This window comes from Mobula hypostoma, chromosome 6 (genome assembly GCF_963921235.1).
Source record: "Mobula hypostoma chromosome 6, sMobHyp1.1, whole genome shotgun sequence".
NCBI classification, from domain to species: domain Eukaryota; kingdom Metazoa; phylum Chordata; class Chondrichthyes; order Myliobatiformes; family Myliobatidae; genus Mobula; species Mobula hypostoma.
The window spans coordinates 120901307-120926367 of NC_086102.1; the positions used below are offsets into that span (position 1 = coordinate 120901307).

Here is a 25061-nt window from a genome sequence, read left to right on the forward strand (position 1 = left end):
TCACTCTTACTCTAGGTCAGCAAGGCATTGAATTCAGAAGGAGGAAACTGGAAGTACTCATTGGGGTATCTGAGGTGCAGAGGGTCAGCAACTTCATATTCCTCTGTGTTATGATTTCAGAGGATCTGTCCTGGGCCTAGCATGTAAGTGCAATTAAAACACAGGTATGCAGCCTCTCTACTTCCTTAGAAGTTTACAAAGATTTGGCATGACATCTAAAACTTTGGCAAACTTCTATAGCTGAGTGGTGGAGAGTATTTTGACTGTCTGCATCATATCTCGGTATGGAAACAGTATTGCCCTTGAATGGGAAATCCAGCAGAAAGTAATGGATATGGCCCAGTCCATCACAGGTAAAGCCCTCCCCACCATTCTATAGGCATCCGTTAGTCTCATGAGACCATGGATTTGCACCTTGGAAAGTTTCCAGGGTGCAGGCCTGGGCAAGGTTGTATGGAAGAACAGCAGTTGCCAATGCTGCAAGTCTCCCTTCTCCATGCCACCGATGTTGTCCAAGGGAAGGGCATTAGGACCCATACAGCTTGGCACCGGTGTCGTCACAAAGCAATGTGTGGTTAAGTGCCTTGCTCAAGGACAAACATGCTGCCTCAGCCAAGGCTCGAACTGGGGACCTTCAAATCACTAGACAAATGCCTTAACCACTTGGCCACGCGCCAACACATTGTGCACATATAAACAGCATTGTCGCAGGAAAGCAACATTCATCACCAGGGACCACTATCACCCAGGTTATGCTCTCTCTTTCTTGCTGCCAAGAGGAAGAAGGTACGGGATTTTCAGGACTCACACCTCCAGGTTCAGGAACAATTATTACCCCTAAACCATTGGCCTCTTGAATGAAAGGGAATAACTTCACTCAACTTCATTTGCTCCATCATTGAAATGTTCCCACAACCTACGGACTCACTTTCAAGGATCCTTCATCTCATGTTCTCAATATTTATTGCTTGTTTGTTTGTTTGTTTGTTTGTTTATTTATTTATTATTTCTTCTTTGTTTCCTTTCTCGTTGTATTTTGCACGCTGGTTGTCCACCCTGTTGATGTGGTCTTTTATTGATTCTATTATGCTTATTAGATTTATTGAGCATGACTGCAAGAAAATGAATCTCAGTGTTGTATATAGTGACTATATATACTTTGATAAATTCTCTTTGAACTTTGATTAAGTTTTTGTTTAGAAGGTCAATGCATGATCTAATTGAAACATTAGTGTGATAGAGAGCAACTTCTCTCTGATGGAGTTCAAACCAGGGGGCATGAGCTTGACATTAAAGTGAGGCCATTCAAAGTTTAAAAACAAGATCCCCCGCACTCATCAAACTACCATTAGGAAGACAAAGCTAAAGTCTCTCTCTACTATCATAAGATCAAGTAAAATGTATAACTTACTGTGAATAAAATCCACGTTTAAGAAACAAATTATTATTGTGAATATGATATAATAGATTTAACAAAAACCTTACTCGAAGAACAGTTTAGATAACAAAATAATTCAGAGTGGCTTGATCAGGAAAGTAAGTAGAAGGGCTGGCTATGTTATTCAAAGAACTTATAAATGTACCTTATTCCACAAGCTTGCTGACAATCTGTTCCATGCATTTAGCCACTGTTTCAGTGAGGCAATTTTTTAAGTATGAACCCTTGTGCTTAAATTGCTGATTTCACTCATATTTCCTTTGACTTATTTTTCCCTATGTATTGATCTGCTTCCATCACTCTCGTCCAGATCACTACAGCTTGGTGATGAGAGGAGTGGAGGTGGCTAAATTCCTCTTCTTGCCTCTCGTTCTTATGTGAACTATCTCAAATATGTTGCCCATATACTGACCCTTCTCCCATTTACTCTGTCAGAATCATAAATGATCTTTAACAGGTCAGTAAAATTTCCAATGAACTTCAGCTGCAAGGAGAGCACTCTCAACTTCTCAGGTTTCACTGTTAATATAGTTCTTTATTCCTGGTCCTATTTTAGTGTTTCTTTTTCCCTGTATTCCTAAGATACTGACAGTCTTCCAAAGGCATGATACAGGCAGAATTTCCAGTGGTCTTAATCAGTACTTAGCAAATAATTTTGTATAATTTCCTTGATTCTATTAATAAAATCCCATAAGCAGCTCATCTTGTCCTGTCTCCTTCAAGAAATAAGTACAACAAAAGAGTCTCTCTATTCTTCACTCACTTCAAAATTGTGACATTTAGTTTATTTAATCTTTTCTAATTCTTCCTCGTAAAGTTACTCGCTTTTATTACCCAATACTTTACATCCTTTTTCCAGACATAGAGGTAAGGCTTAGAGGATCATCAGTCATGTAGTTAATTCAGAAACAAAGGTTCTGAACTTAAAGAGGGGTAACTTTGAAGGTATGAGACGTGAATTAGCTAAGATAGACTGGCAAATGACACTTAAAGGATTGACGGTGGATATGCAATGGCAAGCATTTAAAGGTTGCATGGATGAACTACAACAATTGTTCATCCCAGTTTGGCAAAAGAATAAATCAAGGAAGGTAGTGCACCCGTGGCTGACAAGAGAAATTAGGGATAGTATCAATTCCAAAGAAGAAGCATACAAATTAGCCAGAGAAAGTGGCTCACCTGAGGACTGGGAGAAATTCAGAGTTCAGCAGAGGAGGACAAAGGGCTTAATTAGGAAGGGGAAAAAAGATTATGAGAGAAAACTGGCAGGGAACATAAAAACGGACTGTAAAAGCTTTTATAGATATGTAAAAAGGAAAAGACTGGTAAAGACAAATGTAGGTCCCCTGCAGACAGAAACAGGTGAATTGATTATGGGGAGCAAGGACATGGCAGACCAATTGAATAATTACTTTGGTTCTGTCTTCACTAAGGAGGACATAAATAATCTTCCAGAAATAGTAAGGGACAGAGGGTCCAGTGAGATGGAGGAACTGAGCGAAATACATGTTAGTAGGGAAGTGGTGTTAGGTAAATTGAAGGGATTGAAGGCAGATAAATCCCCAGGGCCAGATGGTCTGCATCCTAGAGTGCTTAAGGAAGTAGCCTAATAAATAGTGGATGCATTAGTGATAATTTTTCAAAACTCGTTAGATTCTGGGCTAGTTCCTGAGGATTGGAGGGTGGCTAATGTAACCCCACTTTTTAAAAAAGGAGGGAGAGAGAAACCGGGGAACTATAGACCGGTTAGCCTAACGTCGGTGGTGGGGAAACTGCTGGAGTCAGTTATCAAGGATGTGATAACAGCACATTTGGAAAGCGGTGAAATGATCGGACAAAGTCAGCATGGATTTGTGAAAGGAAAATCATGTCTGACGAATCTCATAGAATTTTTTGAGGATGTAACTAGTAGAGTGGATAGGGGAGAACCGGTGGATGTGGTATATTTGGATTTTCAAAAGGCTTTTGACAAGGTCCCACACAGGAGATTAGTGTGCAAACTTAAAGCACAAGGTATTGGGGGTAAGGTATTGGTGTGGGTGGAGAATTGGTTAGCAGACAGGAAGCAAAGAGTGGGAATAAACGGGACCTTTTCAGAATGGCAGGCGGTGTCTAGTGGGGTACTGCAAGGCTCAGTGCTGGGACCCCAGTTGTTTACAATATATATTAATGACTTGGATGAGGGAATTAAATGCAGCATCTCCAAGTTTGCGGATGACATGAAGCTGGGTGGCAGTGTTAGCAGTGAGGAGGATGCTAAGAGGATGCAGGGTGACTTGGATAGGTTGGGTGAGTGGGCAAATTCATGGCAGATGCAATTTAATGTGGATAAATGTGAAGTTATCCACTTTGGTGGCAAAAATAGGAAAACAGATTCTTATCTGAATGGTGGCCGATTAGGAAAAGGGGAGGTGCAACGAGACCTGGGTGTCATTATACACCAGTCATTGAAAGTGGGCATGCAGGTACAGCAGGCGGTGAAAAAGGCGAATGGTATGCTGGCATTTATAGCGAGAGGATTCGAGTACAGGAGCAGGGAGGTACTACTGCAGTTGTACAAGGCCTTGGTGAGACCACACCTGGAGTATTGTGTGCAGTTTTGGTCCCCTAATCTGAGGAAAGACATCTTTGCCATAGAGGGAGTACAAAGAAGGTTCACCAGATTGATTCCTGGGATGGTAGGACTTTCATATGAGGAAAGACTGGATGAACTGGGCTTGTACTCGTTGGAATTTAGAAGATTGAGGGGGGATCTGATTGAAACGTATAAGATCCTAAAGGGATTGGACAGGCTAGATGCAGGAAGATTGTTCCCGATGTTGGGGAAGTCCAGAACGAGGGGCCACCGTTTGAGGATAGAGGGGAAACCTTTTAGGACCGAGATTAGGAAAAACTTCCTCACACAGAGAGTGGTGAATCTGTGGAATTCTCTGCCACAGGAAACTGTTGAGACCAGTTCATTGGCTATATTTAAGAGGGAGTTAGATATGGCCCTTGTGGCTACGGGGGTCAGCGGGTATGGAGGGAAGGCTGGGGCGGGGTTCTGAGTTGGATGATCAGCCATGATCATAATAAATGGCGGTGCAGGCTCGAAGGGCCGAATGGCCTACTCCTGCACCTATTTTCTATGTTTCTATGTTTCTATGTATTTGGCTTCAGTATAATGAAAAATAGCTTCAAGAGACTCCTCCATAGATTTAACTGCTTTGTAATGAAGTTGTGTTTTGCTCATTCTGATTTGCAACTTTGATCAGTTTCTTGACATTGCTGTCCCTATCTCCAGGCATTTTCTATTCTGCATTTCTACTAAATATTAGAAACATATGTCTTACAACTATCTAATCACATCAAATTTGTCTGTCCTTGGCAATATTTAAGGGTTTGCATCTTTTGATGTTTGCCTACCACACTTTGTTCTAATAATATTTATATTTTGATACTACCATGTAGAAATTTAACACTTTCAATGTAGTCATTTTATTGCATTCTTTTTTGTTTTCTAGCCTGAAAGTCCGAAGTGCTCACTACATTCCTAAATCCCATAATAAAGCTTTGCTTAGCATTCCCTTCTCAGTGATTAGAATTAAATCTAAAATTGTATTAGCTTTGGGTTCTTTAACAAATGTTTTGGAAATGAATCAAATACTACGTTCCTCATATACTGCTTTAACTTACTGCATACTCCTCATACATACAATCTTGTGTGTTAACATTCATTTATTGTTTGATTTTAAACAAGTTTACATTTACCGCACTTCACCTATTTTTAACATTTTATAGATAAATTGATTCTATTTATTTAAACACACTTAAGATTATCCTTTAATATCACCACTCTCATTCTTAATTGTTCTCAACATACTGTTCTTTTGATTTACCTCAAGGTGATGCCAATATGTAACTTTTTCCATAATTTAATAATTATTTGTGAAATGTAAACCAGTAAAATTTCTGTTCCAGACCATACATTTTATGTATATTCTGTCATGTTAGGTATGAAATGGTGCAAAGAGGCTCATTGAAATGGCAGGATGTTGGATTTGTTCCTGATGTGTACACTCACAACCAGCTGCTAGAGAGTGAGCTAAAAAATGTGAAGAAGGATCTGGAGAACTGCAGGAAAGCAACCAAGTATGTGGTAAATAATTTAATAACATTTGAATATACATAAATTACTTAAGGTGGAATTTGTATATAAAATAAACATGTATATTAACCAATAATGAAAACATGCCTCTTTTATCCACAGCACTGCCAGTGAAGCATTAGTAAAACTAAGGAAAGAACGCGATTTTCATAGGATGCATCATAAACGTGTAGCACAGGAGAAAAACAGACTCATTAATGATATTAAAAGGTAATGAAGATTGCCTAGTCTGAGATCTAATGTAGTTTTTAGAATTCAGAACCATATTATAATCATAACTGATTACAAAAATATTAAATAGATACTTTTGGGAAAAAAAGAGAAACTAGACTTTTAATTCTGTTCGAAGAGTACAAACCATTTGAGAGGAACAAACTGGCAGAATTTGCTATCTTTAATGCTGAATTATTATCTTCATGTGCTTTACATTAGTGAAAGTTTAATGTAAGTTTATTCATGGTAGCTCCTTCTACACTTCCTTGCTCTTGCTGTTGGGGTCTCCTGAGAGACAAAAAAAAACCTTCAAACCAAGTTTAAAGTTCAAAGCACATTTATAATCAGAGTATGTTTACATTATACAATCTTGAGATTTGTCTCCTTACGGGCAGCCACAAAACAAAGAAACCCAAAAGAACCTGTAAAAAAGGCTGTCAAACCTCAATGTGCAGAGAGAGAAAGGAACAAAAAAATTGTGCAAACAATAGAAGTAAGCAAATAGTATTCAGAACAAAGTGAGCCCTCAGACACAAAGTCCAGAGCAGCCAAAGCAGGCCACAGTCTCAGCCTCAGTACAGCACAGAGCCAAGTAATTGTTGCAGAACAGCGAACAGCACCTGCGGACCCCTGCCTCTAGTCTGGACACCCTGCCTTTTCATTCCATCTGGCCTGGTGTTTAAATCAACCAAGTATTGGTTCATTCCTTGCACTTATGTGCTCTGGGTTTGGATACTGCTGCCACATTTCAACCCGTACCTGAACTTTCCAAATTAGCCTGGTGCTTAAATCGATCAAACCTCATAACCTGAATGGCCTTGAATCTTTCTCTCCTCTGCTCCAACTTCGCTTCTCTCTGCCCACCCCAACTTTGCCTTGAATAGGCCTCAACCTCACCTCAACTGTGTCTTGTACCTGCATGCTTCAACCCTTGACTCAGCCTTGCCTTTGCTTGCCACGATCTTGCGGTGATCATTTACCATAAATTTTACAAGAAAAAATGTTATTAATAAAGTATTTAGTTGTATTCTTTTTTTCATTTGCCACCAGTAAGTAGTCATTGGGCTTCACCAGTACCATTTTAAACCAGAATATTAACAATATTATTCTTTCGCCAAATGTTGCCATATTTTGCTGTTTAGGAATAATCCTTGCATCACTATTGCTCCCTCCCTATATATTTTTACATGACCCCCTACCTCCCTGAAGCCTGGATAAATTTTTCCCCTCTCATTTAACTGTTTTTCGAAGGAAATACGTTAATAATATTTAAGGAGCCTGCATCATAAAATTCAAGACCACTGATGTACAATTTAAATAAAAATTTTGATGTAATATATTCTGAGCAAAAATATAGCGAATACATATGATCCCTACTTTACACGGGCTTGTATTCCTGAAAAAAAAAGGACATATCTTAGCTTTTTGCAATGTTGAAGCTCTGACATCAGAACATGCGGCGAGAAATGCAATTTGGGGAAAAAAGGCTGTGCTAATATATTTACTTCTTTACACATAAAAGAGGATGTTATTATATATCTCAGATTCTTTGGGTAATGATTTGTGCATTCTGTATGGGAGACTTTCATAACCTGAATGGCCTATTGCCACCTCATTATCTCCAATTTTATAATATTGTTGAGTTGCAGGCTACTCAGGTGGATATGAGCTGTTCTTCTAATTTGCATTTGTCCTCACCCTGGCAGTGGAAAGGCAGAGGACAATTCAGTGTGAGAATAGTGAGGGAAGGGTGAGATGGTTTCCAACCAGGAATTCATGCATACAGAGTGCCAGTGTCCTGCAAAATGATCATCAAGTCTATGTTTGCTCTTGCTGAAGCAAAAGCAGCAAATGCAAGAGACAATGTGGAGCTGTTGCATGTAAACCTTTGTCTGGCCTGAGTAGGCTGTTTAGTTCCCTGGATGGTGGTGAGAGAGGACATGTAGGACTAGTATAGCATCTCTTACTGTAGCAGGTTAAAATAAAGGACAGGGAGGAATGGTAGGTAGGGATGAGCAAACCAGGAATCCTGGTGAGAATAGTCCATGCAGAAATGGATGGGAAGAGGAAGATGTAAGATATGACTGCTAGTGGGAATAACTGAAGATGGTGTGCTGGATGCAGATGCTAAAAGGTAAAGGGTGATGATTAAGGGAACTCTGTCTCAGTTCTATCTGGGAAGCAGGAGCAGGTAAGAGGAGAAATTTGGGAAATAGATTAAATGTGCTTATCAACTATAGCAGAGGCCAAAGTCACATTTCCTGAAATGCCCCAGAATGGAAAGCTCCATTTTGAGAACAGTTAGGGCCTAGACTGAGAAAGTGAGAGTAAGAAATGGTATCCTTACAAGGCACCAGGTAGGAGGAGTTTTAGTCAAGGTAGCTGTGGGAGTCTGTGGATTTGGAGTAAATGTCAGTGAATAGTTGTCTTCTGCACTGGAGACTAAGGTCCAGGAGAGGAGGAGAGATGTGAAATGGTCCAAGTGACATTGAGGATGGAGTGAAAGCTCATTGTGAAGGAGATAAGATGGACAAGTTCCACACAAGTGCAGGAGGCAAGACCAATGCAGTTTTTGATACAGCAGAGAAAGAGTTGGGGAGGATTGCCAGAGTAAATTTGGAAGGATAAAAAGGCAAGCATAGCTGGGGCCCTGTGAGTGTCCTTGGCTATGCTTTTGATTTGTAGATAGTGTATGTAAGATGGATATTCATGTGATTATCAAAATGTTCATACATCCTTGGTAAGTTATAGTATGTGATTTCAGTATCTGATCTTGCTAATTTTATTGCAAGTAACTGCTATGCCTTGGATCAGAATGTGCTGTCTTTAGAGAGTAGTAATTCAGTACTTGCCTTTGCCACCTCTCCAAGTAGTGACAAAAACCAGTTCCAATCTTATCAGCTAAATTTGCACTGTACAAGACTTTTCACCAAGCAATCCAAGCATCATACACAAAAAACTGGAAAATAACTCTGAGAACGGTTGAAACCATGATGTCTAGTTAAGCCAGTTGTGAAAACACAATGTTTTTAATAGTTAGAAATGTTCAAAGATATTCAAACCATGAACAATTAATCAAACATTTTTAGTGAAATAAAAAACTGAAGTACTTAATAAAATTTAACCGCAATTAATTCAAATACTTTAATATCACGTATATCTTGGTCCCACACAGCAATCCCTCTCCATTGTTTTCAATGGGACCAGGTTTCCTTCATTAGATCAATCTCAATACATGTCCTATGGTCAGGTTCCCCACTGAAAGTGTTGAGGAATTACAAGAACTTTATATCTACCGGATTCCATTAGAGCACAGCAACAGAGTGCTGTCAAAGTGAATGTAGCCTGCATGTTTATATATGCAATGAAATCCCAAGCTAACTGATATCATGCATAAGAAACTATGACCCTTTCTTTAATTCTGTTGACATTTCTCAGGAAAATCTTGGCAATTGTTGCATAGTGATGAACTGTCTTGAAATATCCCTAACATTTGGCCTTTGTTGTTTTCTCAGAGTTCATCAGGCATGTGGAAATTTGATCATTGGACTCCTCTGGGCATTTCTGGAAGTTTACTTGTGGAACTTTCAGGGGAGCTTAAAAGCATTTTGTGATCTTGATTTGCTTGTGATCTTTCAGGCTTAAGAAGCACTATGCTACATTTGAACCTACCCTGAGGAAGATTACAGAGAAATATAACACTGCATTGAAAAACAAAATGCTGACAAGCTTGGAAAAAGACAGGGCTCTTGTGCAGGTAATTTCTTCACAGGACCTGGCCTGATAATGTAAACGAAGGAGGTTAAGCTCTAATGTATGTACACATGATTTAAAAGTTTACTATTCTTGTAACACATTTATACTCACAAAATATCCCAATGAAAATTTAAAGAAAATCATTTTATTGTTGCAATCATATTAGAATCTACATAAATGAAACATACTGAAACATTGATATCAAATTTCACATTAGTTCAATTTAGAAAATAATTTCCAGTGACATAATGTATTTAGAAGAGCTGTGTGGGTTTCTGGTCTTAAATGCAAAGAATGACTTGGGCATAAATTAAGTAACCTCATTACTGTAATTAGGACAGGTATTGGTTCAAGTCTGATTATATCCTGTCTCTTCAATAAGGTATACCTTAGAGTGCCAATGTGGTAGGGTATACTGGGAAGAGAGAAGCCTAAGTTTTTGTCATCATTAACTCCAGATTCTATGAAATTTTATCGCTTCAGGCTGAACACAGGCAACATAGTATCACAGTACAGAAGGTGCCCATTCAATTATATAGTGCATGCTAAATTCAAGCAGATCATTCCCATCAGACCACTCCTCTTAGTTTCCCAAAATCTGTTGTCAGATGCCTATCAACTCTCCCCCACCCCTAATTGTCCTGCAAACCAGTTTGTCAGTTGTTAATTTACTGGCCACCACATCTTTTAGATGAGGGAGAAAACTGGATTGCCTGGAGAAAACACATGCATTTGCAAAGAGAAAGTGCACAAACTGTTATCAGACAGTTCAGAGATCAGGATGAGATCAGGACTGGAAACCAGGTCTTTTGAGATGTGAGGCAACAGCATTAGCTGCTGCACCATTGTATCACTCATAGGAGATCAAAATTGGAGATAATAGAAATTAATTCCAAAAGGAAGATTGTAACTTGTCCTCAGGATTCAATACTGTGGGTACCAATGACTTGGATGAAGAAATAGTGGGTTGTATAATTTAAGATAATGATACATTTGGTGATGCAATGAATTGCGTTGATAGGTTCAAAAAGCTTAATCTGTGTAGACTATTTAAGGGAGCAGCCAGCATCACTGCCACAGATGTGGTAGATGGAGCTTAGTGTGTGTAAATCTCATTTTGGTCACATAGATAGTTGATAGTCTATAAATAGCAGATAGTCTAGATAAGTAACACATCTGTTTAATAACGTGATTATTAATGTCTGACATCTGTCTAAGCATATAGAGTATTATGTTTGAAGATCATAAAAACTGAATCTTTCAGATTCAATCTGAAGTATGAATTTTTATTTTTACAGATGAAGAGTCTCAACCGGAATCATCACCTGTCCATTTCTCTTTGCAGATGCTGTCTAACCTCCTGAGGTCCTCCAACATCTTGTTTTTTGTATTTGTGTTCTCAGCATGGGAGATGCTTAAGATCATCACTTTGGTTATAATTGTTTTAAACTTCATATTGTCAATAAAGCATTATCAATGGTGGCCTATGAATATACTGTCAATAAGTTTGAAGGAACTGTAAACCTTCAAACCTTACAGGATATAACATTTTATTTTAATTAAATTTAAATATTTATTACCAGGTATCAAATTTACAAGCCACGATACGTAGCATGGAGTGTGCATGGGATTTGCCAGCTGCTGTTATCTCAGGTACTAATTCAGTGGTTAAAATGTAGTAAGCACTTTTGTATAACTGCATGTTTTTTATGCGCATTTCCAGATCTTTTCAGGAGAAATTGTGTTGTGATCAGGTATTTAATATTAAAGTCGTACTGATAATATCTTTGATAGGCAGGGGACAATAACTTCAGTTCTTCATAGTGATTTTTCTTCAGGACAATACTGAAATCCATGATTACAATTTACAGTTGATGCATCATGAGCCAAACAATATGTAGTGTAAGATTTAGTATTTTTGCTGTTTCAAAATATTAATTCATTTAACTCTTGCATTCCTTTTGTTTATTTGCTATGCAAAATAAGTTATATATTTGTTTATAAAATAACAGTATCACAATGGAATAAAGGGAACTATAGAAGCATGAGAGAGGATCTTGCCCAGATGGCTTAGAGGAGGATACTGGCGTAGATGATGGCAGAGCAGAGATGGTTGAAGTTTCTGGGAATAGTTCACAAGGCACAGGATAGATATATCCCACAGAGGTAGAAGTTCTCAAGTGGTAGGGGTAGGCAACTGTGGCTGAGAAAGGAAGTTAAGGGCTGCATAAAAGCCAAGGAAAAGGCATATACGGTAGCAAAAGTGAGTGGGAAGTTGGATAATTGGGAAGCTTTTAAAATTCAACAAATTTTAAAATGCTGTGGGAGGGAAGGAGGAGACTGCAGAGCCTCTGGCAACAATCTTTGCATCATCACTGGGGACGGGAGAGGTTTCAGAGGATTGGAGGGTTGCAGATGTTGTTCCCTTATTCAAGAAAGGGAGTAGAGATAGCCCAGGAAATTATAGACCAGTGAGTTTTACTTCAGTGGTTGGTAAGTTGATGGAAAAGATCCTGAGAGGCAGGATTTATGAACATTTGGAGAGACATAATATGATTAGGAATAGTCAGCATGGCTTTGTCAAAGGTTGGTTGTGCCGTATGAGCCTGATTGAATTCTTTCAGGAAGTGACTGAACACATTGATGAAGGTAGATGTAGTGTATATGGATTTCAGCAAGGCATTTGATAAGGTACCTCATGCAAGGCTTATTGAGAAAATAAGGAGGCATGCGATCCAAGGATATTAGATTGCCCACAGAGGAGAATGACTGGTTGTAGACTGGTCATATTCTGCATGGAGATTGGTCACCAGTGGTGTGCCTCAGTGATCTGTTCTGGGAACCCTTCTCTTCATGATTTTTATAAGTGACCTGGATAAAGAAGTGGAGGGATGGGTTAGTAAATTTGTTGATGACACAAAGGTTGGGGGTGTTGTGGATAGTGTGAAGGGCTGTCAGAGGTTACAGCGGGACATCGATTGGATGCAAAACTTGGCTAGAAGTGGCAGATGGAGCTTAACCCAGATAAGCATAAGGTGCTTCATTTTGGTAGGTCAAATACGATGGCAGAATATAGTATTAATGGTAAGACTCTTGGCAGTGTGGAGGATCAGAGGGATCTTGGGGTCCAAGTCCATAGGACACTCAAAGCTGCTACGCAAGTTGACTCTGTGGTTAAGAAGGCATATGGTGCATTGGACTTCATCAACCATGGGATTGAGTTTAAGAGCCGAGAGGTAATGTTACAGCTATTTAGGACCCTGGTCAGACCCCACTTGGAGTATTGTGTTCAGTTCTGGTCACCTCACTACAGGAAGGTTGTGGAAACTATAGAAAGGATGCAGAGGAGATTTACAAGGATGTTGCCTGGAATGAGGAGCATGCCTAATGAGAATTGGTTGGTGGTGTTGTAGATAGTGTAGAGGATTGTCGAAGATTGCAGAGAGACATTGATAGGATGCAAAAGTGGGCTGGGAAGTGGCAGATGGAGTTCAACCCGGAGAAGTGTGAGGTGGTGCACTTTGGAAGGACAAACTCTAAGGCAAAGTACAAAGTAAATGGCAGGATACTTGGTAGTGTGGAGGAGCAGAGGGATCTGGGGGTACATGTCCACAGATTCCTGTAAGTTGCCTCACAGCTAGATAGGGTAGTTAAGAAAGCTTTTGAGGTGTTAGCTTTCATAAGTCGAGGGATAGAGTTTAAGAGTTGCGAAGTAATGATGCAACTCTGTAAACACTGGTTAGGCCACACTTGGAGTACTGTGTCCAGTTCTGGTCGCCTCACTATAGGAAGGATGTGGAAACATTGGAAAGGGTACAGAGGAGATTTACCAGGATGCTGCCTGGTTTAGAGAGTATGGATTATGATCAGAGATTAAGGGAGCTAGGGTTTTACTCTTTGGAGAGAAGGAGGATGAGAGGAGACATGATAGAGGTGTACAAGATATTAAGAGGAATAGATAGAGTGGATAGCCAGCATCTCTTCCCCAGGGCACCACTGCTCAATACAAGAGGACATGGCTTTAAGGTAAGGGGTGGGAAGTTCAAGGGAGATATTAGAGGAAGCTTGTTACTCAGAGAGTGGTTGGTGTGTGGAATGCACTGCCTGAGTCAGTGGTGGACGCAGATTCACGAGTGAAGTTTAAGAGACTGCTAGACAGGTATATGGAGGAATTTAAGGCGGGGGGTTATATGGGAGGCAGGGTTTGAGGGTCGGCACAACATTGTGGGCTGAAGGGCCTGTACTGTGCTGTACTATTCTATAAGAATAGGTTGAGTGTACTTGGCCTTTTTTCCTTGGAGCGATGGAGGATGAGAGGTGACCTGACAGAGGTGTATAAGATGATGAGAGACATTGATCGTGTGGCTCGTCAGAGTCTTTTTCCAAGGGCTGAAATGGCTAGCATGAGAGGACACAGTTTTAAGGTGCTTGGAAGCAGGTACAGAGGAGATGCGAGGGGTAAGTTTTTTATGCAGAGAGTGGTGAGTGCGTGGAATGGGCTTCCGGCGATGGTGGTGGAGGTAGATATGATAGGGTACATGGAGCTCAGAAAAATAGAGGGCTATGGGTAACCCTAGGTAATTTCTAAGGTAAGGACATGTTCGGCACAGCTTTGTGGGCCGAAGGACCTGTATTGTGCTGTAGGTTTTCTATGTTTCTTTGTTTCTATGTTCTAAAACATATCAAATTACCAATATTCTAAATTATAAACAAGTATAAACAAATTTACATTGATATTATTAAATATTATTGACCTTTCCTCACCAAGCCTGGGAAAAGCAGAACCTAGCACTTAACGTTCATTCCAGAACATTGTAACTCGTCTTTCTACTTTGCACGTGCATAATGACATCACTGTTTTTTCCTCAAGGCACAGGCATTAATACGTTAGTGACCTTTAACGATATAAAAAAAGTAATTCTCAACAGTCACCTGGTTACAAATACAATGTTATAAATGCTCGGAATCAGGAATAAGAATCAATGTTTTAAAAATAAGCAAGCCTGGTAACATTTTGTGAGAAAGAAAGAAAAGGCAAGACATTGAATTTACTTCAAGATAGAGTTGACGACAAACAGTTTTTAAGATGCAGAGATAGGTCAGTGGAGAGGTGAGAGAATAAGTAAGGCGTGAAATACTAGGAAAAATTAAATGTCAAAAGGGGTGATAGGGTAAGGGATCAGAAGCACGGCTGAGGTGAAAATGGAGAATAATCATCTAAGATTACCAAAAGGAATTGGGAAGGAATACTAGAAATCTGAGATAAAAATACAACAATGCATCATGGTGACCTCACCGAGTCCATAAAGTTATAATGCCCTAGCTAAAAGATGAGGTGCTTACATTCAGATTTGCTGGCACAATGGAGGAGGCTAAGAAATGAGACAGCAGAAGGGGAATGACAAAAAAATTAAAGTGGTAGGTAACTTGAAGCTTTGAATCATGCTTATAAACTAAATGGAAGTGTTTTGTCATATCACCCAAATCTGGCTTTGGCCTCTCCAGTGTTGAAGAGATAGTCATAGTCATAGTCATAGTCATAGTCATACTTTATTGATCCCAGGGGGAAATTGGTTTTCGTTACAGTTGTACCATAAATAATAAATAGTAATAGAACCATAAATGGTTAAATAGTAATATGTAAATTATACCAGTAAATTATGAAATAAGTCCAGGACCAGCCTATCGGCACAGGGTGTCTGACCCTCCAAGGGAGGAGTTGTAAAGTTTGATGGCCACAGGCAGGAATGACTTCCTATGACGCTCTGTGCTGCATCTTGGAGGAATGAGTCTCTGGCTGAATGTACTCCTGTGCCCACCCAGTACATTATGTAGTGGATGGGAGACATTGACCAAGATGGCATGCAACTTAGACAGCCTCCTCTTTTCAGACACCACCGTGAGAGGGTCAAGTTCCATCCCCACAACATCACTGGCCTTATAAGTTTGTTGATTCTGTTGGTGTCTGCCACCCTCAGCCTGCTGCCCCAGCACACAACAGCAAACATGATAGCACTGGCCACCACAGACTCGTAGAACATCCTCAGCATCGTCCGGCAGACGTTAAAGGACCTCAGTCTCCTCAGGAAATAGAGATGGCTCTGACTCTTCTTGTAGACAGCCTCAGTGTTCTTTGACCAGTCCAGTTTATTGTCAATACGTATCCCCAGGTATTTGTAATCCTCCACCATGTCCACACTGACCCCCTGGATGAAAACAGGGGTCACCGGTACCTTAGCTCTCCTCAGGTCTACCACCAGCTCCTTAGTCTTTTTCACATTAACTGTAGATAATTCTGCTCACACCACGTGACAAAGTTTCTTACAGTAGCCCTGTACTCGACCTCAACTCCCTTGCTGATACATCCAACTATGGCAGAGTCATCTGAAAACTTCTGAAGATGACAAGACTCTGTGCAGTAGTTGAAGTTCGAGGTGTAAATGGTGAAGAGAAAGGGAGACAAGACAGTCCCCTGTGGAGCCCCAGTGCTGCTGATCACTCTGTTGGGCACACAGTGTTGCAAGCACACGTACTGTGGTCTGCCAGTCAGGTAATCAAGAATCCATGTTACCACGGAAGCATCCACCTGCATCGCTGTCAGCTTCTCCCCCAGCAGAGCAGGGCGGATGGTGTTGAACGCACTGGAGAAGTCAAAAAACATGACCCTCACAGTGCTCGCTGGCTTGTCCAGGTGGGCGTAGACATGGTTCAGCAGGTAGACGATGCCATCCTCAACTCTTAGTCGGGGCTGGTAGGCGAACTGAAGGGGATCTAAGTGTGGCTTGACCATAGATCACACTGTGAGTAGTGAACACAGGACAGTAAATTGAAAGTGCAACTAAATCAGTGCTTCTCATGGATAATGTGAATGGAAGATATTAAATGAAAGATGTTGAATGCAAGTGTTGTATATTTCACATTTGTGAGGGATAGTTTCATAGAAATTGGAGTGAGTTTTGTTGGAAATAGTGTAATGTACCCAATCATCTTGTAGTAAATTATCTCTGACAATGCTGACAAAGGAGGATACAGTATCTGTATTCTGATAGAGATATATAGTACTGTGCAAAAGACTTGGGCTACATCCACACGAGGCTGGATAAATCCATAACCGAAGCTTTTTCTCTTCGCTTTTACCCTCCGTCCACACTGAAATGGCATTTTCTTCCCCCGAAAATGGAGCTTTTCTAAAACACTCTCCAGAGTGTTTAAATCTGAAAATGCCGGTTGGCCATTGTGGTGTGTATGGGGTAACCGGCTAATTTTAAAAACGCTGTCATGACGTGTCAGAATAAATGGTGGCAGCAGCGCGGCATTTCACTGTTTTCTTGAACGCAACCTCCAACACCACAACAACAATATCTGACAATAGATGTGTAACATCCTAATGTAACATTGTATGGAAATACAAGATAACACTGATGCAGACGTGTTTTATACATTTAACAAGGTGCTTTATTAATGTATTGCTTGTGCAAACATTCAATAGATGCAATTGTCACTTTTGCCCAGTAACTCGTTTTATCGCACATGTTAAATGCAGCAAAATAATACACAAAGATATGGCAAAAGTAAAGCAAACAAATGAGGTAACAGCAAATTTCACTTTTGCCCAGTAACAAGCCTTATTGCATTTAGTTGTAGCTGTCGTCCCTTTCATCGGTGAAGAGACTGTGGCTGTAGGAAATGTTGCTGGACAAATGCGCACCAAGTCTTTCGTTTGGCAATTTCCTTTTAAGTTTTTCTAGTCTGTAACTGGACAAACGCGCACCAAGTATACTGTTTCCTCTTCGCTTGTTTACTGTGTGTCCTGCACATGCCCAGTGGGAGGAGATTTGCCCAAATACCCCTTTTAATATGGACAGAGGTATTTTCAAAAACACCTGGTGTGGACACCTATCTTTTTTACGCGAAACTGGCGTTTTCAAAATTATCCGGTCTAGTGTGGACGTAGCCTTCGGCGCGCGCGCGCACACACACACACACACACATATATATATAGAGCTAGGGAGTCTAAGAGTTTTGCACAGTGGTGTAGTAGTTTTATGTATTGCTCTATAGTACTGCTGCTGCAAAAAAATCATGTGACATGTGAGTAATGATAAACCTGATTCTGATATGGATCTCTATTGTGAACTGAGAGTGGGAAGGGGCAGGGAGAGGGGAATTATGTTTGGGAAAAGGGGAAGGGAGAGGGGAGGGAGCCCCAGAGAGACATTCTGTAATGATCAATAAACAAATTGATTGGAATCAAATGATCTTGCCTGGTGTCTCAAGCATGGGTGTGTGTGAACCCACGTCATCCCTTGCCCTGGCACTGCTTCTCTGCCACCTGTCCTACACGCCTTCCACGGTGTTCCACCCTCACCATTCCAATCACCCTGTTCTCCCGCGAGATATACAAACTTGCTCTCTGCTCAACGTTGACAAATGCAGTACTGTGCGAAAGTCTTAGGCACCCTAGCTATATATATTTGTGCCTGAGACTTTTACACAGTACTGTACATCTGGAAATTATGGTGGAATCCTACATGATGTAATTGCAGAAAAGCTGAAGTTTCAGGAATGAAGTAAATATGGTGAAAGATCCTCGCAACTATGATGGAGGGTAATTATTCTTTGAGAGAAAAGGAAGACACATTTGGAGCACTGGATGTCAGATAGAGTTACCATAACAGTTGTGATAGAGCTATAAAACATAATACAGTGAGGGAAAATTAATGGTGGAAATACAAAGGTTATTAGTGGTGGAATCTGTAAAGTAAGGAAAATGATGGCCAATACGATAAGACATAGGGGCAGAATTGGGCCATCTGGCCCATTGAGTCTGCCCCAGCATTCAATCATGGCTGATCCTTTTTTCTCTCCTCCTCAACCCCAGTTTCCGGCCTTCTCCCCATAACCTTTGATGCCATGTCCAATCAAGAACCTGTCAATCTCTGCCTTAAATACACCCAATGACTTGGCCGCCATAGCTGCATATGGCAACAAATTCCACTAATTCACCATCCTTTGGCTTAAGAAATTTCTCCATATCTCTGTTTTGAAAGGGCGCCCCTCTATCCTGAGGCTGTGCCTTCTTGTCCTAGACTCTCCCAACATAGGAAACATCCTTTCCACATCTGCTCTGTCTAGGCCTTTCAACATTTCAAAGGTCTCAATGAGATCCCCCCTCATCCTTCTGAATTCCAGTGAGTACAGACCTAGAGCCATCAAACGTTCCTCGTATGATAACCCTTTCATTCCTAAAGTCATCCTTGTGAATCTCCTCTGGACCTTCTCCAATACCAGCACATCTTTTCTAAGATGAGGTGCCCAAAACTGTTCACAATCCACAAGGTGAATACTTCAGATTTGTCTGGATTAACTTCCATTTGCCAAATCTCCACCCATAACTCCAACTGATCTGTTTCCTACTGTATCTTTTGACAACTTTCCTCACTTGCATGACTTTGACAATTTTCATGCCATTTGCAAACTTGCTAATCAGACAAAATACATGTTCACCCAAATCATTAATAAATGACAGAGATCACAATACTGATCTTGCTGGCTACAGAACTTCCATCAGAAAACAATACCCTTTCCTCATTTCCCTCTGTCTTCTATGACTCAGCCAATTTTGGATCCAGTTTATTAACTCACCATGTATCACATCTGACTAAATCTTCTGGACCAGTCTATCTATCTATATAAGCACTGTAAAACAATAGTGAAGTAGCGTTCATGGATTGAATGTACCTTCAGTAATCTGATGGTAGAGGGTAAGAAGCTTTTTTCTGAATCGTTGATTGTGTGCCTTCAGGCACCTGTACCTCCTCTTTGATGATAGCAATGTGAAGAAAGCATGTCCTAGGCAATGGCGATCCTTAATGATGGACACTGCCTTTTTGAGGCATTGCTCCTTGAAATTATCCTGAATGTTGGGCAGGCTGGTAGGGTTTAGAGATGGAGCTGACTGAGTTTACAACTTTCTGCAGTTTATTCAATCCTGTGTAATTACCTTCCCATACCAGACAGTGATGCAGCCAGTTAGAATGCTCTCCATGTTACATTTTTATAAATTGTATTGCACGTGTATTTGGTGACAAAATCTCCTCAAACTTCTAATGAAAATATAGCCACTGCCATGCCTTCTTTGTGGCAGCATCAATATGTTGTGCCCAGAATAAATCCTCAGAGGTATTGACACGCAGGATTTTGAAATTGCTCACTTTCTACTTCTGATTGCTGTATGAGGACTGGTGTGTGTTCCCTCATTTTACCCTTTCTGCAGTCCACAATCATTTCTTTGGTCAAATTGTCATTGAGTGCAAGGCTATTTCTGTGACACTACTTAACCAGCTCATATATCCCACTCCTGTATGGATTTTCATCACCATCTGAACTTCTGCCAACAATAGTTGTGTCCCCAGCAAATTTATAGATGGCATTTGAGCTGTGCCTAGCCACACAGTCATGGGTATAAAGGAAGTAGAGCAATGGGTTAAGCACACATCCTAAAATGCACCAATGTTGATTATCAGTGAGGTGGAGATGTTATTTCTTACCTGTTCAGGCTGTGTTAAGAATTCTACTACATGCTTACTGTCAGCTCTTGGCATGAGAAAACATATGAAGTCCACTACAATTTAGAGTCATCCATCTGTATGCTGGACTTTACCCTTTTATCTAAACAGCCTTAAGGGTCAGAATTCATTTGAATTTGTCATGCTAAAGAAAAGTATGCTTTTGAACATTAGGGCTCACTAATCATATGAACTCTGTGGCAGAGCTCTTAATTATATGACCACCATAGCATAATTACCATCAGCCACTCTGAAATGTCAATCACTCTTTGTCATGAAGCTAGCATTTTGCAATTCTAAAATTTTCTCTTAACAGAAGTTCTACTTGGTGGGAATCTTTATTTTCTTATCCGATAATACTAAGAAAGCAGTTTGATAAAAATCTTCTGTCACGTTAAATAAAGTTTTTGCGTTCTTCTCATTTAACCTCCATCATTTTCCTTAAAGAAATCCCAATTAATTTCTGATCACAAATTGTAGCCATTAATATTCATTTACAGTGAAATTGGGTTTCTTTGTTCTATGCAGTGATCCAGAGAGTATACACTGTTCCTTAAGAATATGACAATGGTGTCATATTCTTGAGTAAGTGGAGCTTAACTTCAGGAATGGATAGGAGACTGATATTCTTCACCTTTTCAATCTTTAAGATATTGACTTCCCCTTTACGTGCAGAGAGTGAAAACTTTTAGTTGGAAGTGACAAACATGATGCACAACTGGATATCTGCTCTTTTCTTAGGGTGTGGTTATATTTTCAGTCTTCCCACTAAAATTACTTGTATCCCAGTGGAACAGCCAGGGAATTCACAAATTCTGGGGCTTTACTTAAATATAAATAATAATCCTATCCATTCGTACAACACTGGACTCTACCCCACCAACCCCAAAAAAGGACACACATTTCCATCACAACTTAACAGGCTGGTTTAATATGGGGCACTTTCACTCATAAAGAAGTGGAAAGTAAAGTTATGGTGGATGCTGAATTATAAATAACCCTTTGTAGTTATTAATCAAGATGAGGGGTGTGGATATTTACATACTGCATTTAATAGTAATGCTTCCAGGCAGTTCACAAATTAACCAGGGTTAGGCAGGTAATTCAAGGGAGTAATTCCTTAGGAGTTTGGAGAGGAAAGGTTTAAATAAGGAAAACCAATAAGTATGTACTACTAGTAACTGTAGGATGCAGAGACCTAAATTAGAAGAACATAATACTTGGGGAGGTAGAGCATTGGAGGTAAATATTGTGCTGCATACCTGTGGATAGAGTGATAGATGAGCTGAATTTATACAGGAAGAAAATGAGAAGTGGTGCTCACTACTGATCTGTGTTAGAATCATCACACTTCATTATTTACCTAAATGATTTTAACCAGAAGTACAATTAGTACCAATTTATTACTGACTGTTCTTTAAATATAATTTCAAATGGCTCTAATATCCAGAAAATAATTGAAAGAAAATGTAGCATTTTTTTCAAAATTAACAATTATACTACAAGTAAAATGACAAAAGGCATCTACAAGGTAACAATCTTGCAATCTTAAACTTGCATAATTTGAAACTCCTCAATAAGAGCACATCCATGTCAGTATGCAAAGAGGAAATAATAAACCTAGAGGGAAAATGGTATTTGATAATAAGAATAGAACAGATAAGCATTGTGTTCCTTTGTCCATTTGTAATTTAATGTTTCATGCTGCTTAATTTTTTGTAATTTTTTTTACACAAATCTTTTAATTTCAAAACAATTAATGAATTCATTTTAAGATTTTGTGGCACTTACGTTGGGGAACTTCATCTGAACTCACTGATCCCATTTCTAACAGGTTACAAAGGCTACAGAGATAGTAAGAAAGATGGTCCCAGTCTGAGAGCATTTGCTGAAGCCAGAGAGCAAAGACCTGATCCATCTCTGGATTCAAGAAAGTACTTGCTGAGCAAACATCCAAAGGTGAACTTACCAAGAAAAAACAAATTGCTTATCTTATAATTAATATTATTCTTCTATGTACTTTTTGAATATTTTCCACATTGCAAGAGAACCAATTGTTTTAAATGTAAAGCTACACAGTGTCCCTTGAAGTGGAACAATTTCTGCTCTGCTTAAGGATGATTAGCCTGGAGGCCAAGAATTTGGCATCTTATTACTAGAATTGAGTCCATTTTTATTAGTACTAAAGACAATCTTGTCTACGACAGGAATTGTAGTTATCTTGATTAACTGGAGGGGCTCTTCATCAGTAATGAAGGAATACGTTGTTACAATAAAACTCTATAGCCCTCAGGCTCTCAATTTTTCAGCAATTGGAGACTTATTGCTACCTTTGTACACGGGAAGCAGTGTTTCAATTCCACCAGCCATTTCCACAGTTAAATAAAATAATGGTAACTCTATATAATCAATTGCACTTACTTCCTATCAAATAATATGTCTTAAAAACCAGAAATGTCTTTAAATCAAATCTTGAAAAATTTAATTGATGCAGAGGCCAATATGGTCTGTTGGAGATCATTCTTTGCATATCTTCTTTACTCCCTGTAGATTCATGATTGCATGGCTATATTTTGTTCTAACTCCATCTGAAAATTTATATATGATACGAGTGTAATGGACCATATTACAAATATTGATGAGCCAGAGTCAGGAAGGAGATAGTGTGTCCAGTGATGTGGGGTCATAACAACCTTTCTCTCAATGTCAACAAAACAAGAGTTTGTTGTTGACTTCAGGAAAGTGAGGGCGGTGTGAAGGGAGTGTTGGTTGGTACAGATGCTGCTGTTTACAGCAACAGTGCTGAGGTTGAGAGTTTCAAATTCCTAGGGGTGAACATCACCAGTAGCCTTTCCTAGTCTAATCATTTTAATGCCATGTCCAAGAAAGCTTTCCAACCCCTCTACTTCTGAAGGAGGCTAAAGAAATTGAGCATGTCCACTTTGACCTTAAAATTTTTATAGCCACACTATCTTACCTGGATGCATCACAGCTTGGTACAGGAACTGTACTGCTCATGGCTGCCAAAAAACCACAGAGTTTATTACATCATGGAAATCAGCTTCTTCTCTCACTGCCTCAATAAACCACCCACCCCAGACATTCTCTTTCAGCTTCAGAACCAAAGTTAAGTAATATTTAAAGATTTACAATTTATTGAATAAGAACAGATGAGGCTCAGATGGAGTACTAAAAGACTTTGTTTTCTGTGAGATTGGGGGAGTGAAACATTAGCTACAGTGTGTAGTTCCTTGCAGCTCTGATATAAAGGTATGGAAGGAGATGTTATAATTTGTAAACTCTCTTTTTGTGTCAGAAACTGGATATAAGTTATTACAAACAAGAAAAAACCTGCAGATGCTAGAAATCCAAGCTACACACAAAATTGTCCTCATTACCTTATCAAAGTAGGGGCATGATCTTCTTGTAGATGACAAGAAGCATGGACACCATTGAAGTCTTCTGTTTTTGTACCCAACAAACCACCCTCCAACAATAAATATATCCCTCCTGCTCCATTCACTCCATCCACCAATTTCACACACAGTTTCCTGCCCTCTTTCCCTGTCCACCTCCACAAACTCTCATCTGGTTCTAACTGTCATTCATTTTACCCTTCTTTTCGTTTGGTTATCTTAATCCAACACTGGTGTTCTTTATCTCCCTCCAACAGCAGTCTTGCACCTTCATGCTCCCCCCCCCACCTTGTCTGTCAGTTGTTTTCTGCTTCTTTTTCCCCTTTTTTCTTTGTTTGCCTTCATCTATCATTCACATGTTACAGTCTTTCAACTCCACCCCCTTACCTCTCCTACTTGGCACTACTTGCTGATCATCTTATAACTTTCCAGAGTGCACCAATCACCTCAAAATCCTTTCTTGTTACTCTCCTTCTCTTCTCTGTGCTGGCTATTTCACCTCTATGTTGATGCTGGTTTTGGCTCGAAAGGTTGACATTTTCTTTCCTTCCACTGACGCTGCTTGGCCTATTGTGTTTTTCCAGCAGGTTGTGTGTTGTTTCAGATTCCAGCATCCACAGTCTCTTACGTCTGCCTATTATGTTCTAACCATACTAACATCCATTAAAGTATATTAATCAACACATTAAAATAACTAAAGCCCAAAAAGGAAATGATATTTGGTAACAAATTACTTTCATTGAATGTACTGAAACTATCAAACAGTCATCTGTTTGTCTAGTGACTGCTCCGTAGCAGAAAAATCACTCAAAAGTGAGCCACTTAATGTAAGTGACCTGGCAACTGATCACTTATTTATAGAGATGATGACTAGTTCTTCAATATGTGCAGGTTTATAGATAAATTCAAAAATTTCAAGATGTGCCTGGGTCTGAACTTGCAAGTGTATGAATCTGTCATCAAAATCAGTTTCAGAGAGCAGATCAATAATAGGAGGATGGGTGCCTACATTCAAACTTCTTACAAAAAAAAGGAACAAGATTAGGAAGCTAAAGCCATTAATTTGAAATAGGAATACATGTTTAGATATCACTTTTCACAATCTAAGAAAATTACATCCATTTTGTATGGGATTCATTCCCCTATATCTGTTTTGTGAAACAAAGGGAAATGAAAAGTCCAGAATGGTTAGCTATTATGGGAATTGACTTTCCGGTACAGTACTCCCATCCTATCCATATTTGCCAAACTGATGATGTCTTAAATGCAACACACATCAAAGTTGCTGGTGAACGCAGCAGGCCAGGCAGCATCTCTAGGAAGAGGTACAGTCGATGTTTCAGGCCGAGACCCTTCGTCAGGACTAACTGAAGGAAGAGTGAGTAAGAGATTTGAAAGTTGGAGGGGGAGGGGGAGATCCAAAATGATAGGACAAGACAGGAGGGGGAGGGATGGAGCCAAGAGCTGGACAGGTGTTTGGCAAAAGGGATACGAGAGGATCATGGGACAGGAGGTCTGGGAAG

General features: G+C 39.8%; 1 protein-coding gene across 2 annotated transcripts in view; it reads left to right on the forward strand.

The window, feature by feature from the left end:
* Window positions 1-25061, forward strand: part of LOC134348350 (sperm-associated antigen 16 protein) — an 856325-nt gene that overhangs the window by 47504 nt on the left and 783760 nt on the right. Inside the window, exons 5-9 of one of the 2 annotated variants that reach the window (XM_063051565.1) lie at window positions 5432-5569; window positions 5688-5795; window positions 9438-9555; window positions 11138-11207; window positions 21957-22081. In XM_063051565.1, the coding sequence (XP_062907635.1) occupies window positions 5432-5569; window positions 5688-5795; window positions 9438-9555; window positions 11138-11207; window positions 21957-22081 (559 nt within the window). The remainder of the gene's footprint in view (window positions 1-5431; window positions 5570-5687; window positions 5796-9437; window positions 9556-11137; window positions 11208-21956; window positions 22082-25061) is intronic. The other variant, XM_063051566.1, reaches the window with a different exon arrangement.